The 16,468-nt window shown below is 40.1% G+C and overlaps 2 protein-coding genes across 2 annotated transcripts; both read left to right on the top strand.

Annotated features, from left to right (window-relative positions):
* Positions 1-344: 344 nt before the first annotated feature.
* Positions 345-6,363, top strand: LOC108608144 (brefeldin A-inhibited guanine nucleotide-exchange protein 1). The gene is made up of 4 exons (XM_017999387.2): positions 345-1,400; positions 1,453-2,291; positions 2,350-5,688; positions 5,747-6,363. Exons 1-4 carry the CDS (start codon positions 605-607, stop codon positions 5,888-5,890), a joined length of 5,118 nt encoding a protein of 1,705 aa, XP_017854876.2. The 5' UTR covers positions 345-604; the 3' UTR covers positions 5,891-6,363.
* A 4,166-nt stretch (positions 6,364-10,529) lies between these two features.
* Positions 10,530-16,452, top strand: LOC108608460 (carbonic anhydrase 2). The gene is made up of 3 exons (XM_017999844.2): positions 10,530-10,771; positions 15,319-15,477; positions 15,537-16,452. Exons 1-3 carry the CDS (start codon positions 10,738-10,740, stop codon positions 16,154-16,156), a joined length of 813 nt encoding a protein of 270 aa, XP_017855333.1. The 5' UTR covers positions 10,530-10,737; the 3' UTR covers positions 16,157-16,452.
* Positions 16,453-16,468: the final 16 nt, after the last annotated feature.

Genomic DNA, 16,468 nt, shown 5'->3' with positions numbered 1-16,468 from the left:
CAAATATATAAAAGAACTAAATACTTTGCAAATTCTTAATTTTTATTAGTTACTTGTTTCTGAATCATTCCCAGCGCAATTAATCGCTTTAAAATTTGCTTCAGTTGCCGATTTCTTTGACTTAAAGCAGAACATCAACACTTCCAGTACATGACGATTATTTGGCACAAAAACAGCAAGTGCTCAACCTTAAGTATAAGACACTTATTAATTTTTTTATTTAAAAAATTTTCCAAAATCAAAATAGTTGTTAATAACATCGATACTTTAATATCGATACTTTTATTGTTAGCCATCTGGCAGCTTTTTGACTTTTAATAGTCTGGCAATGTAGAGCAGCACTGATGACGTTTTTTCACGCATTGTATTTTTTATATTTGATGTGAAAAATTAAAACATTTGCAATAATGCACAGTCAAGTAACACACAGGGCTTGCCAAGTGTTGCAGTAAACAGTTAACAACAACCACAAAGCTAAACACAGACTGTTGCAGTCGCTGGCCGCACTGTCAGCAACAACAAGAGAAAGGAAACACACCGTTTATAGTTTAGAAAGAGGCTAGAAAAACAACAGATAAACGACCTTGGTTGCGTTGCATACAATATGCACAGTAACTCTACGAAAACGAAGGAAATGTTTATTGTGCGTGCTCTAGAGAAAATCCTTGCCGATAAGGACATACGGCGGTCACATCACTCGCAGCTCAAAAAGTCCTGCGACACAGCGCTAGAACAAATCAAAGCCGAGCTCATACAAGCTGGCCAAATTGCAGAAGGTAATGAGCTGCCCTGCGCCGCATTGCCGTTGCCCAAAAATGATGCGGCAAGCATTATCAATGCGGAAACGTACTTCCTGCCTTTTGAGCTGGCCTGCAAAAGTCGCTCGCCACGCATTGTGGTCACAGCACTGGACTGCCTGCAGAAGCTCATAGCATATGGACATTTGACAGGCGCCATACAGGATTCAGCGAATCCCGGTCATCTGCTTATCGATCGCATTGTCATTACCATCTATGGCTGCTTCAATGGACCACAAACAGATGAGGGTGTGCAGCTGCAGATAATCAAGGCGCTACTGACAGTGGTCACCTCGCAGCATGTGGAGATACATGAATTCACACTGCTGCAGGCGGTGCGCACGTGCTATGACATTTATTTGTCCAGCCGAAATCTGGTGAATCAGACAACGGCGCGTGCCACGTTGACACAGATGTTGAATGTGATTTTTGCGCGCATGGAGAATCAGGTATACGAGGTGCCGCCACCGGCTCCACAACAGACGACAACGACGCTAAATGGCAGCGCTGGCAGTCAAGAGGAAGAATCTGGCAGTGAGGCGCCGGCAACAGATGACAGTGATGAAGTCATAGCGTCAGAGTTGCTGGCTGAAATCATAACAGGTGCGTAATGGAAACAGCAAGTGCCAACTTTCACTAACTTGATTTATTTTAGCCGCCTTCAATGAGGCTATGAAGGATCAGAACCAGGAGCAGGACCAGCATGAAATGGATGTCTCGATGAATGGCAATGGCTCCGTTGACTCTTCGCACTCGGATCATGACAGCGTGGAGCTGCACAGTGAAAACGATGCCATAGTCACAGCCAAGTTTACACACATATTGCAAAAGGATGCGTTTTTGGTATTTCGCGCGCTTTGTAAGCTGTCAATGAAACCGCTGCCCGAGGGTCATCCAGATCCCAAATCACATGAGCTGCGCTCCAAAGTGTTGTCTTTGCACTTGCTACTGCTTATACTGCAGAACGCTGGACCTGTCTTCCGCTCCAACGAGATGTTCATCATGGCTATAAAACAATATTTATGCGTTGCCTTATCAAACAATGGCGTCAGCCTAGTGGCCGAGGTCTTTGAGCTATCGCTGTCTATATTTGTGGCACTGCTGTCCAACTTTAAGGTGCATCTGAAGCGTCAAATTGAGGTGTTCTTCAAGGAGATCTTTCTTAATATACTGGAGGCCAGCTCAAGCTCCTTTGAGCACAAGTGGATGGTGATACAGGCGCTAACGCGTATTTGCGCCGATGCGCAGTCCGTGGTTGATATCTATGTCAACTATGATTGTGATTTCTCAGCGGCTAATCTTTTCGAGCGTTTGGTCAATGACTTGTCCAAAATAGCGCAGGGAAGGCAAGCACTTGAGTTGGGTGCTAATCCCATGCAGGAAAAATCAATGCGCATACGTGGTCTAGAATGTCTGGTGTCCATTCTTAAGTGCATGGTCGAGTGGAGCAAGGACCTGTATGTGAATCCTAATATGCCAGCGCCAGTGCTGCAGGTGAGCTACTGTAAGGCTTCCCATATATAATTCATGTTTAATCAAATTCTTGTTGCAGGTGCAATCACCTGCACAGGAGGGCGGCAGCGATAATGTGGATACGCTATCAGCACACAATTCTAGCCTGCGCTCCACGCATGGCGGCTCCAGTCATAGCTTGAACTCCTATGGCAGCGCCAAGAATCAAGAGCTGCTGGACTTACCCGAAGCACTGGAGGAGCGTAAAATGCGTAAGGAAGTGATGGAAACGGGCATAGAGCTGTTCAATCGCAAGCCACAAAAGGGCGTGCAGTTTCTGCAGGAGAAGCAGCTGCTGGGCAAAAGCTGCCAGGACATAGCACGCTGGCTGCATGAGGATGAGCGCCTGGACAAGACAGTGATAGGCAATTATCTAGGCGAGAATGATGATCATTCCAAGGAGGTGATGTGTGCTTATATTGATGCCTTTGACTTTCGCCAGCTGGAAGTGGTGGCAGCGCTGCGAATTCTACTCGAGGAATTCCGTCTGCCCGGCGAGGCGCAAAAGATCGATCGCCTTATGGAGAAATTCGCGAGCAGATATTGCGAGTGTAATCCACAAAATCAACTGTTCCAAAGTGCAGACACTGTGTATGTGCTGGCCTTTAGCATTATAATGCTTACGACAGATCTGCATTCGCCGCAGGTCAAGCATAAAATGACCAAGGAGCAGTATATAAAAATGAATCGCGGCATTAGCGACAGCAAGGCTGATCTGCCTGAGGAGTACTTATCTTCAATATACGATGAAATAGCGGAGCATGAAATCAAAATGAAGAATAATTCAGCACTGCTGGCGCCCAAGCCACAGGGCAAGCAGCCTTTTATAACCGAGAAGCGACGCAAACTCTTATGGAATATGGAAATGGAGGTCATTTCGTTGACGGCCACCAATTTGATGCAGTCGGTATCGCATGTTAAGTCGCCTTTCACCTCTGCCAAGCACTTGGAGCATGTGCGTCCCATGTTTAAAATGGCTTGGACACCATTTCTAGCAGCCTTCTCTGTAGGCCTGCAAGTCTGCGATGATCCAGAGATTGCTACGCTTTGTCTGGATGGCATACGCTGTGCCATACGCATTGCATGCATCTTCCACATGTCACTGGAGCGCGATGCTTATGTGCAGGCTTTGTCTCGCTTTACGCTTCTCAATGCCAACTCGCCCATAAACGAGATGAAGGCGAAGAATATTGACACCATCAAGACCTTAATAATGGTGGCACACACCGATGGCAACTACTTGGGCAGCAGCTGGCTGGACATAGTCAAAGTCATCAGTCAACTGGAGCTGGCGCAGCTTATCGGCACTGGCGTGCGTCCGCAGTTCTTGTCTGGCGCACAGACTACACTTAAGGATACGCTCAATCCCATAGTCAAGGAGCATATTGGGGAAACCAGCAGTCAGAGTGTTGTTGTTGCAGTGGATCGCATCTTTACCGGCTCCATGCGGCTGGATGGTGATGCTATTGTGGACTTTGTCAAAGCCTTGTGCCAGGTGTCGTTGGATGAACTGCAGCAGTCGCAGCCACGCATGTTTTCGCTGCAGAAGATTGTGGAGATTAGTTACTACAACATGGAGCGCATACGTCTGCAATGGTCACGCATTTGGCAGGTGCTTGGCGAGCATTTCAATGCCGTCGGCTGCAATAGCAATGAGGAGATTGCTTTCTTTGCTTTGGACTCACTGCGTCAGCTTTCGATGAAGTTCATGGAAAAGGGTGAATTTAGTAATTTTCGTTTCCAAAAGGATTTCCTGCGCCCCTTTGAGCATATTATGAAGAAGAACAACTCACCCGCCATCAGGGATATGGTAGTGCGTTGTATAGCCCAAATGGTCAACTCCCAGGCACATAATATACGCTCAGGCTGGAAGAACATCTTTTCCATATTCCACTTGGCTGCCGCTGATCACGAGGAGCCCATTGTGGAGCTAGCCTTCCAAACCACAGGCAAAATCATTGGCGAATTGTATAAACGGCAGTTTGCTGTCATGGTGGATTCATTCCAGGACGCCGTCAAGTGTTTGTCCGAGTTTGCTTGCAATGCACGCTTTCCGGACACCAGCATGGAGGCCATTCGCCTGGTGCGCAACTGCGCGCAATGCGTGCATGATGCTCCGCAGCTGTTTGCCGAGCATGCAGGCATGGAGAACGATGCCTCTGTGGCGGAGGAGGATCGTGTGTGGGTGCGCGGCTGGTTCCCCATGCTGTTCTCGCTCTCCTGTGTCGTCAATCGCTGCAAGCTGGACGTGCGCACACGTGGACTTACCGTGCTCTTTGAAATTGTCAAAACACATGGTGAAAGCTTTAAGCCCAACTGGTGGAAGGATCTGTTCAATGTCATCTTTCGCATATTTGACAATATGAAGCTGCCGGAGCATGTTACAGAGAAATCCGAATGGATGACCACCACCTGCAATCATGCGTTGTATGCTATCATAGATGTGTTTACGCAATACTTTGATGTGCTGGGGCATTTGCTGCTCGAGGAGCTCTATGCACAGCTGCATTGGTGCGTGCAGCAGAATAACGAGCAGCTGGCCAGATCCGGCACCAATTGCCTGGAGAATCTGGTCATCTCGAATGGCTTCAAGTTCAATGAGGTTACCTGGGATAACACCTGTCAGTGCTTGCTGGATATTTTTAATGCCACGGTCCCAAAGGAGCTGCTTAGCTGGCGACCCAGTAAATCACACAACAGTCTGGAGCAGCAGCAGCAGCAGCAGCCGACGCAACCTAGACGCGCCTCCAGCTCAGCACATTCCATGTCGGATGCGCCAGTCATGGCGTCGGCACACAATCAATTTGAGGCGCTGCACATCAAGTGCGTGGTGCAGCTGGAGCTTATACAGACCATGGACAATATAGTCTTCTTCCCCGCAACTACGCGCAAGGAAGATGCCGAGACGCTTACGTTGGCTGCAGCAGACCTGAGCAACAGTCGTGGCTCCACGCAGTCGCAGCATTCACTGCAGCTGGACTGCCAGCGTGAGGAGCAGGGCATGTACGGTTATCTGCGCACGCATCAGCTATTCACGCTCGCCGAGTGCCTGCTGCAGTCGCATCGCTTTGCCAAGCGCTTCAACAACGACCAGGAGCAGCGCAATTTGTTGTGGCATGCGGGCTTCAAGGGCTCGGTGAAGCCAAATCTGCTTAAGCAGGAGACCGCTTCGCTGGCCTGTGTTGTGCGCATTTACTTCAAGATGTATGGCGATGAGAATCGACGCAGCGATTGGCCAACCATTGAGCAGGAGTTGGTGCAAGTGTGCAAGGAGGCGCTGGCCTACTATCTGAGCCTGCAGAGTGAGACGCATCGCGATGCCTGGACATCGTTGCTGCTGCTCATATTAACGCGTCTGCTTAAGATGTCTGACACCAGGGTAAGTATTTGCGCATATCTTGCTTAATATAGTTGCTCAACGCTATTTTCATTTACAGTTTGCCACACACGTGTCCAACTATTATAGTCTGCTCTGCGAGATGATGTGCTTTGACCTAAAGCCTGAACTGAGAAGTGTCCTTAGGCGTGTGTTTATGCGCATCGGTCCAGTATTCAATATTATGAGCGCGAATGTTAAATAGTCAAGGCCACGCCCTCTTTCACTGACTCAGCCCTGCTAGCAAGGCGCTGTTTATCAATCCTTAACTCCACCCCCCCTCGAACTATCACCCCTAGTTTTACATTTCGGGCTTTGTTGTTATGTTGTTGATTTGTCATTGGCCTCCGTAAGCAGAGTTTATATTTTTATTATATACATACATACCATATACAATACATAAAAAAGCATAAATACATTATATTTATATACATATACACACATATATGCGAATGTAACGTTTGTAGGTTAACAAAAAGTGTTGTTGTTTTTATATTCATATATATGCGCCCAACTTTATGTGTGAGCGTGCGTAAGGCTTTAATATGTGTCAGTTTATATATAATTAGTTTCTTTCTTTGGCAAAATTAAATTGGTGTAACCATTTATTTATAACTTCACTACCTATCTCTATATAACACAATTATGTAGCATAAATAATAAATAATACTAAATGCTAAACTATAGCCTGTATATTGCTAGTAATAGTCTAAATCAAATTATATATTTCAAATATAACTATTACATAATTCGAAAGTCTTTTTCTTTTCAAACTAGTCATAAGAATGAGTAACAATAAGTCGCATTCAAGAACTGAAGATTTCCAGAACAATCTAAACTTATAAAAGCGTAGTTACAACTTGTGGATTCAGTGGAATACCATATAATTAAGTAATCTTAATTAGGGACTGTTCTCTTATACGCTGACTTTACTGTGCCGCATTCTCACGATAACGTCCCATCTTTTTAATAAATGCGAAAAAATAACAAATTTAAATGCCAGCTGGTTATTTATATTTGTCTACTATGCAAACCCTGCTGTGAAATTTGTCATTTAATTAGTACATTATCAATTATTTAATTATCAGGCAAAAAGCAAGAGAATCAAACAATGTCAAGTGATGTGATCTTCGAATTTAGAGTGATTTAATTCGAAAAAATCGAATAGAATTGATCATATCACAGGCCAACAAAACAAAATTTCTTGTGCTGCCGGCAATCTCGCAGTTATTTTCTAATTAATTTGTTATTTTTCGTGATATGTGAATGATATTTATTTATAAATCGTTCAATTTATCTATTCAAATTTATATATTAAAAGCACTTTCACAAAAATTTGTATATTGCTCACATTTTGAATTGTTGAATTATGAATTCAAAATGTCCACTGCAAATAATCCTATGGATTATTCCGATCCACGCCATTTTGATGGGCATCATTATGCGTGCAAATAATTGCTTATACTATATTTGCAATAATTGCCTTAAGCTGAATATCATTAAATGGAATTTTTTGACTACTTTTAATTAATAAATCAACGCCAGAAACAAAGCAAGTCGTCAATTTATTTTTAAATCTAATAAAAACGTTTGTTTTTTATATTCTTGCAAATGGTCTTTTAATATGTATGAGTTGTCTTATTTAATGGCTCTTGGATTGTACGACTTGCGGCTGGGAATACATTCTTTATATTGAACACATATGTATACATATCTATACATCGACATATATTGAGATGTTTGTTGGCACCTTTAATAAAAAATTTTAACAGCATCATAGTCCACATGATATGAATTAATAAATAGCACACAAGTATTTTTCTGTTTTTTATACACTTTAACATTTTTGTACAAAATGGAGAAGGCCCTTTCAAAAGGGTATCAAGTATCCGCTCTGTTTGAAATTTATAAATAAAACAAAAAATAAAGAAATTGGAAACTAAAGGGCGAAGCCGAAACGTTCATGCGCATGCGTAGTTGCATATGTTGTTTTTATTATTATTATTGTTGTTGTAAAATTGCAGTTTGACTAAGTCAACTCTGTTTGTTCCTTTGATTGAAATCAGCATTTATTGCATTTATTAAAATGTCCACTCTCTAGCAATGAAAACAGTTTCATTCATTGAAGAAATGTATCAATGGTATAATTATAAAAGTATTTAATAATGCAACAAAATAAATTATATTTTGGTATATTTTAGGCTTCAATTTGAAAGTCATCTACATCTCACCAACTTGATGGGAAGCAATCTACTTGCTCAGTTGGTGTGTAGACCGCTTGTTTCTTCTACGACCAGTATCCAGTTGTTGCTCCTTGACCAGCCAGTCGGGATCCTAAGAACGTAGACAAGCAACGAAACTACTAATAAACCAAAAATAAAATAATAGGTAAAACTAAACGCTGGCTGATAAGGCAAAGTATGTGTGACGAATTCACCAGGTAAATTAGATAATTATTTATTTGATTTTGCGGAGCGTCGGCTTTTCAAAGTTGAAATTCTACAAACCAAAATTGCATCATTACTTTATCAACAAATGTTTTATTGATCGTATGAGCTTAAAAACGCATGGATTTTATGTATTTACCCAAATTCTATTCGCTGAGCTACAGGCTTTCTTGCTTGAAACTAAAATTGAAATTAATGGCAGCAAAATAAATATAAAATTAAAAAACACAAGTCAGTAGCGTTGGAAATGCTAGGGTTAATATAAAGGTGCAAATGTGTATCAAAACGTTGGTTGCGCCCAACTTGAATGCCTTCTTGTTTTTATTCTGTTTTATATATCCATAAGCAATTCGATTAACACGCATTGTCGTGGGGGAAGATGAGTTGTGACAAACAAATGACGCGTTGTGTTAAATGAAATGAATATACAACTAATTTTCGATGGGGAAAGCTTGTCAAGGGGGTGGTAAATGAACCAGCTTTGTATGAGTTACAAATTCAAAGCAAAGTGTTAATAGATCTTGTTAATATGTCAATTTCAATGGAAACTTAATCAGACTCTCACTGAAGTTTTGCACATATAAGTCAATGATGTACATACATAGATATATGTGCTAATGATTCGCGTCGTTTATTTGTCAAATTATTTGCACGTTAAGTTTTAAATGATGATAGATTGCCTAATGAGTTTCACGTGACATTATTAAAGTAAATTCTTATATCAAAACAAATTATATGCTCCAATTCCTAATCCTCTTGTAATCTACGCAGTTGAAAAATAACTAAAATTCAAGTGGCCAAAAGACTGATTACGTTAAAACCCTGGCACGCGTATTTGTCTTAAAAAATGATAAATAGATAAAAACATGCTAATTAAATAAAACTAGGTAGAAAAATAAAACAAGATGTTGTATTATCTATTCGGCTGTATTTCCTTGCCTTGAACTCGTTGAAAGGTACAACAGCCTACCCTAACTTTCAGTACTGCTATGTATATTAGTATGCTTAGAATAAATAGAGAAATATAGAAATATAATTCGTTCTATATCGTTCTCTCTATCTGAATATTTGCCAAGCTATAATTTAATTGCAATACTTGACCTTGAGCGGTAGCTGTTCAAGTAGTAAATATTGAAGTTAAACTATAGAGCATGTGTACATTAAAAGTTACATTTATTTGTTGTGCAACATTTGCTATTACGGAAACGATTGCATTTTGTGAATGTAACGCTGCTCTGCTCACGTGAGAAAAGCAGATAAAACTGCGACAAAGTACGAAATATTACATATTTATATGCTTAATTGAAAAATAAGCTGCATATTACATTTATCTGTGCAATAAATTTCAGCTCAATGAAAACAAAAAAGTCTACAAATTCCACAAAATTCACACAGACGCAAATTAATTGCGCATACGCAGCGTGTAACAGCAAACAAAATGACAAAGCTGGCAAGAACAACAACACAGCAGTTACACAAACGCAATTAGACACATTTATATAGGTACATATATAAATATATATAAAGAGAGAGAGAGAGATATCAGCAAAGCAAAGCAATTTCTACTAAATTTGAATTAGCGGCAAATTTGCTTTAACTCGCTAAACTGTCCCAATGTGCAAAATTTTGCTGTAGGGTCTAATGAAATCACATTGCCAGCGTTGATGAAATTTTCAACACACAAACATCCCCTCATGTCAATTGAGAGCACAGCTGCCAAAAAATAACAGCTTTACTCTCAATGCTGCTCTTCTTTGTTTGTGTGTGTGTAAAAGTTAAGCGCACGATCGTGATCACGCTTTGCTGTTTCAAAATAAAACAAAAAAATAAACATTTCACTAAAGCCCGACAGCAAATGATGGCGTTTGAGCTGCGCACAGTGGCACCAAATGCAGCAAAGCATAGTAAATAAAGTAAAGCAAAGCTTGGCCCACCCCTAATTTAACAATTGTGGACGATCGACGCCTATCGATATAGACAAGCGGCTGTTCAAACATTTGCAAACATGGCGTTTGTGCAGCATTTTGCGTCACAGTGCGGCTACGCAATTAGTGAGCGCGAGAGCGAAAAAGTGAGAGACGGGGTGTCTGCCTGTTTTTTACAGCTATTGAACTTAGCCAGTGTCAACAGTTTTAATAGCACTTTGCCACTGAGCAGGCAGACAGCAGTCGCACCTAACATTCCCCCTGCTCTTTTTGTTATTCAGTTCAATTCAATTGATACGCTGCCATTGGCGTTCGCTCGAGTGCTGGAGCGCGCGCTCCCGCTCTCCCGTATTTGTGCCTCTCTTACGCTCACTCTTTCTCCCGCACGCTCTTGGTAGTAGTGCGCTTAAGTGCGTGCTGTTGTGCTTTATTAGTTGGGCTTCGAAGCCAGCGACGCTGTCTCAGCGCTCGGGCCAGTCTATAGACAGCGCACTAACTAAACAGACGTCTTGGTATCTTGCTCGACGCGCTTTCCACACACAGTTCCCCGATAGGCAAATCCCGCATTTTATAAAAGGGACTGTCGCATTCTACACTTAAGTCAGACGCGTGCCAGAATTCGCGAGTGAAACACTTGAATTACCAGAAACCAAAGATCAATCAATAATCAAAAACAAAACATGAGCCACCACTGGGGTTACACCGAAGAGAACGGTAAGAGCTTGTGCTTTTTGTTTACAATTTCAAGTCAAGATCAAGTTTTGTTGACAAACACGCAGCGCATGCGTGTATGTTAATTTATTTTTTTTGGAAACTTTAGTATTGTTGTGCTTGCAGTAGTTTGTTTACGTGCTATTGTTGATGCTGTAATATTTACTTGTCAACTGAGACACTGGCTTATTGAACACTTTTGTTATCTAATAGATAAAGCAACTTGAGAACTTTTAGCATTGTTTAGACAAGACGCGCTATTTGCCGCTATGCGTAATTGTCTGAGTCTGCAGACCGTAATGCTTCTAATGAAATGTTAATGATAAGATATACATTGTGGCGAAAAAAGAAAAAACGTGAAATAACAAGTGACTAAAAGTCAGCCGAGTCACTATCTGTCGAGAATTGATTACTCAGCTGGCCAACACCAAGTGTGTTGAGTTTTTGCTGGTTAACACTGGTCGTTGCTCCAAACTTCAGTTCAGCTCAGTTAATTCAATCAAGCAGCCGTCGTGAGCAACAATTACAAGCAACACAAATACACACCCATGAGATATATGTACATATATATAGTTATATTTGCGCACAATCACACAATTTAGAGCGAGTAATAGGCACGTTCAGAGCTGCGCTGGGCGCTCATGAATATGCGACAGTTATAATTAATACGCATACGCAATGTTGAGCGCATTGAGGGGCCAACGGTTAAAGAGAGCGCCGCCGTCGCAGTCGCCGCTGCCGTAGCACGAGCTATGTCTCGTGATCTCAGCATTTGCCGCACACTAAATGCGGGTGAATCCCATTAAGCCAGTCTGAGAGTGTAAACTGGTTTTTGGCTTTGTTTATTCGCAAGATTTATGTTGAAAAAACAAAACAAAAAGCTTTAAAAATTGTCTGGCTGTCTTTTCAGCGACAGTTAGAGCATTTAAGCTTCGCCTTATTCATAATTTATAGTTTTGTTTTGTACACATTTCTTGTATAAGTTTGTTTTGCTCTTTGAAGGCAGTTCGTTAACTTGGCCGACACTGGTCAAGTGCATGTGTGATTCTTAAGGACGCTTTGAAGACCGGTTTCAAAGTCGAAATATGTACATTGTCAGGGGCTTGAATGTTCTAAACGCTCCAATGCGCTCCAAAGTCACATGCCAGCCAAGACTGAGGGTGTCATAATTTGATAAAAAAAATAATAAAAAAAGAAAGTCATATTTGTTGTCTCCAGCGCTATCAAATCAATTAGAGCATTTTGGCAATTCGTTTTGATTTGTTTAACTGTTGCCGATTGTGCGCTGATTGATTTGATGCCTTGTTAAATTTTCCACTCTTTGATGCCTTATCACTGCACTTCCATTTAACAGTAGTATGCCCCCTAAATAAATGTTAAATATATACTTTATATGGCGCACTCGAGAGTTAAGTGCTTTTTGCATTAAGCATAAGTGCACACAGACACAGACTTTAACTATATATTAAAAAGATTACGCTTTAATCAAATCAAGCGCACCTCTGCCCTGAACAAACCAGGAGACACGCTTTATAAGCGAATCTTAGATTAAAAGTCGCGTGTTTATATTTTTAAAATCAATCATATATAAAGCAAGATCTGATTTCAACTAGTAATTTGTATGTACTTTGTTATCACGTTGGGTATGTCAAGCACTTAAGCTAAGGGCTTATGGCCTATGATAAGTTATGGCATTCTTTTTGTCATAAGTAATCATTTTTATACCGTTAGACAGTTACTCTGTAGTTAAAAGATTCTTACAATGATGAATTGCATTTTAGGCCATACAATATGTAATTTGTTTTTATCTTGCATCGAAATTTTGATTGATTCTTGAGAAAATATCCCATTATTAAAAAAAACTGATCAAAATCTTACAATTAGTTATACATATATGTATAAGCAAACAAATAGAAGTGCTATTATCAATATGATATTAAATCATTGATAGATGCATTGACGCACTTTCATCAATTTGCGAAATTTTCCACTGACGCATTTAGCTCCTTATAAAACACATTACTTATACGAAAGGCGCGACCAATATTTCTTACACAATTACAAACAAAGATAAATATGGCTGCCTATATGTATGGTATGTTACCTTATTTCTCGGCTGATCAACGCGTGCGAAGAAAATTCGATGTATTATTTTTGGCTAGGTCGATGATCATAAAAAAAATGTATCTATTTCTATACGCGCATATAAGCAAATTAAATTTATATGTACTTTATAAAAGTTATATTTGTACATATTTTTTGTATAATATTTGGCGAATTAATATGCTAGACAAATACACATTGTTGTCTTGTACGTGACAGTTTTTTGTTTTTTTAAAGGCAATTTCTATTGATATTTGGCAATATTGCTTCACATGCAAACAAATAATTAGCAATGCTGCTTATTGACCTATTAAGGGTCAATGCGGACCAACTAAAAATATTGTAAATCGAAGAATGACATTAGCTAAGCGTCCATAATGCTTAAGCGCAGTGCTGGGGCTTCGCAAAAGCTCAAACTGTCTAGCGACGTTATACAATTGGGTTGTTCTGACTAACAAGCAGGTGGGGAGAATAAAATACCTTGACTCACGAACCGGTATCAGCTTGAACTTTTTATTTTTGGCACAGTTCATTGTACAAAACACACTGCGCTCAATTAGCATGCGCTTCCTTGCGATTTTAAAACATAGCACGCAATTAACTCATGACATATACTATATGTATATGTGTCTATTAGTTTTTAGCATCAGTTAGATATTATCACGCAAGTCGCGCTTGTGACATTTTATTTTCTACTTAATGAGGTTTTTCTTATATACTTTTACTTTTTTGTTTGTTTTGTAAACTTTTAAGTATTGTAGTTTTTATTATCGTCGAAATTAGTAACGTGCTGTTGCACAATATAGAATGTAAATATATGCCGCTTATTTCCTTGTTTCCCCCAGCGGCAATCAAACCAGTTTATGATATAGCAAGCCTTTTAAAGCACTGGGTAATTCAATTAAACAACAATTATATTGTTTTTATCCCAGCATTAATGTTCTCTGAGCACTCAATTAGACAGCAAACAGTTTGCTATATACATATATATATATTTCATTTCTATATATGTATGGCAAATTTGTAAGCACTAACTCGTTGCCATAAGCAGCTGTAATAAAGTTATTTAAATATTATAAATTTCAAGCACGTGTAAAAATTACTTTTCTTTTTACATTTCTTTTATTTCCCTTGCCGCTTTTGTTTGCTTATGCATTACTCATTGTTATCTGGCTGGCAGATGTCGTCGCTTGATCTTTAAGTATATACAATTAAGGCAAAATATTTGCTGCACTGCCCAAAAAAAAACAACAAAAACAACAAAGTACATATATATAAAGTAGAAACATTTATGACAGCATGACAACTTCATTAAGTATACAAATAATGCTTTAAGCTCAAGCACTGGCCGGAAATTTACACACAGTTGCTAAATTATAAAAGGATCGTATTTTTCTTTATATACATATTTATGCATAGCTGTGTGGCAAAGACAGCAGCGTATACGTGATATTCTTATGACATACTGGCAATTAGTTGTGTTTGTGTTTGATTTAACTATTTGCACTGTCAATTTGTTTGTTGCTCCCCTATTTTGATTTGTCACATGCGTCAAATGGCAGACCCTGTCATGGTCTAAATAGATTGTCAGCACCAATTGTCTGTACCATATACGTATACGTAATATGTTTTTCCTTTGCCGACTCTTTAGTTAATTATATAATTAGCGAGAGGCCTCGCTTGAATAATATTTGCCCTTGATAACAATAGTGAAATTGCATTGCACATGACTCGCAATGCGCTGATTTATCAATAAATTTGTGTTTAGAGTCATTAATACCAAAAGACAGTGGCTTTGCGTCTTGATTTATCATGTGCCAAAAGACACCGCACTGTCTAGATAAGACAATTACTTTATTGTGATTAAGTGCACCTAAACATTTGTAAGATACTTGCTTGTTTGTATATACTGCTACACCTTCAACCCTGAACCCTCAAGCCCCAAACACTGCGGTCTATCTTAATGCCTGCGTCAGGTCTACATATCACATGACTCGCTCTCTTTTGTTCGTTCTCTTGCTTTCAGTTACTCTGCCCCAAAACCGCAATCTTAGGCGTTTCTATACAACACGTGACGCCATAGCGTTTGCAAATATTTGCTTAATTTTTATTCTTGCACCGAGCACAAGAACAACAATAATAAGTATTAAAAGAATGCAAATGCAATAAGTAATAAATGCCTCTATATTTACACAGCAGGCGCGCAAAGATAAAAAAGTTATACTTTGAGCCGTTGCTCAAAGTTTCAACAAATACTTATGTATATATGTTAAGTATCTCAAAAGGAATTCAATTTACTGAGCCATATGCCAAAAAAGATTAGAAACATTGCAAATATATTGCAATAAAATGAAAAATAATTTGAAATAGAAAATATATAACAAAGAACACTAGTAATAGGTAATGATTCATTATTAATTAAGCGCATTCATGCTTGTTCTTTACAGGTCCTCAACACTGGGCCAAGGATTTTCCACATGCATCGGGACATCGTCAGTCGCCTGTGGCCATAACCACCTCAAGTGCTAAGAAGAGCAGCGATCTTAAATTGGCGCCGCTTAAGTGGCAGTATGTTGCCGAGAATTCCAAGAGTCTGGTTAATCCAGGTACATAAAGCAATATTATTTTATTAAGTTACAATATATTAATTTAAATGCAATTGCAGGCTATTGCTGGCGCGTAGATGTTAATGGCGCCAATTCGGAGCTGACGGGTGGTCCACTGGGTAATCAAATATTTAAGCTGGAGCAATTCCATTGCCATTGGGGATGCACAGACTCCAAGGGCTCAGAGCATACGGTTGATGGTGTTTCCTATGCCGGCGAGCTCCACTTGGTCCATTGGAATACTACCAAGTACAAGTCGTTCAATGAGGCGGCTGCTGCACCCGACGGCTTGGCCGTACTGGGTGTGTTTCTGCAGCCGGGCGATCATCATGCCGAGCTGGATAAGGTCAGCAGCTTACTGCAGTTTGTGCTGCACAAAGGCGATCGCGTCACACTGCCTCAAGGCTGTGATCCTGGCAAACTGTTGCCCGATGTGCACACCTATTGGACTTATGAGGGCTCGCTAACAACGCCACCCTGCTCGGAGTGCGTCATCTGGCTTGTGTTCAAGACACCCATTCAAGTGTCGGACGATCAGCTGAACTCCATGCGCAATCTTAATGCCTACGACGTAAAGGAGGAGTGCCCATGCAATGAGTTCAATGGCAAGGTCATCAACAACTTCCGTCCACCACTGCCGCTGGGCAAGCGTGAGCTACGCGAAATTGGTGAACATTGACCATGAACCATTGACATTGCATCCAAACTACAGCAACAAAAGATACATGATCAGAAATGCCGTGTCTGCACCTTAGAATCGCTTCCAAGTTGAGCAGCAGCAATTGTTAAAGTCTCGTTTTAGTTTGTATTATTTTTGTTTAGCTCTTATGATGCCTCTTTACATTTAAAATGCTTGTGTAATGTTTTATTTGTTGAAACACTTGCTCTATGACAATTAGTTTTATGCCCATATTATATGTTACACCTATGGTATTACAAAATAAATATATATTTACTTTAAATGTTGCAAATCCACTCCATTTGTTTTATT

The sequence above is a fragment of the Drosophila busckii genome, chromosome 2L (assembly GCF_011750605.1).
Source record: "Drosophila busckii strain San Diego stock center, stock number 13000-0081.31 chromosome 2L, ASM1175060v1, whole genome shotgun sequence".
Lineage (NCBI taxonomy): Eukaryota > Metazoa > Arthropoda > Insecta > Diptera > Drosophilidae > Drosophila > Drosophila busckii.
This window is presented reverse-complemented; position numbering and strand designations above follow the sequence as displayed.

What these genes read in the sequence shown, in the direction of transcription:
- LOC108608144 (XM_017999387.2), top strand. Translation starts at nt 605, where the DNA reads ATGCACAGTAACTCTACGAAAACGAAGGAAATGTTTATTGTGCGTGCT. An exon ending in GCTGGCTGAAATCATAACAG is followed by an intron (nt 1,401 to 1,452) that starts GTGCGTAATGGA and finishes GATTTATTTTAG; the next exon opens with CCGCCTTCAATGAGGCTATG. An exon ending in TTAAGATGTCTGACACCAGG is followed by an intron (nt 5,689 to 5,746) that starts GTAAGTATTTGC and finishes TTTCATTTACAG; the next exon opens with TTTGCCACACACGTGTCCAA.
- LOC108608460 (XM_017999844.2), top strand. Translation starts at nt 10,738, where the DNA reads ATGAGCCACCACTGGGGTTACACCGAAGAGAACG. An exon ending in GGGTTACACCGAAGAGAACG is followed by an intron (nt 10,772 to 15,318) that starts GTAAGAGCTTGT and finishes TGTTCTTTACAG; the next exon opens with GTCCTCAACACTGGGCCAAG. An exon ending in CAAGAGTCTGGTTAATCCAG is followed by an intron (nt 15,478 to 15,536) that starts GTACATAAAGCA and finishes ATGCAATTGCAG; the next exon opens with GCTATTGCTGGCGCGTAGAT.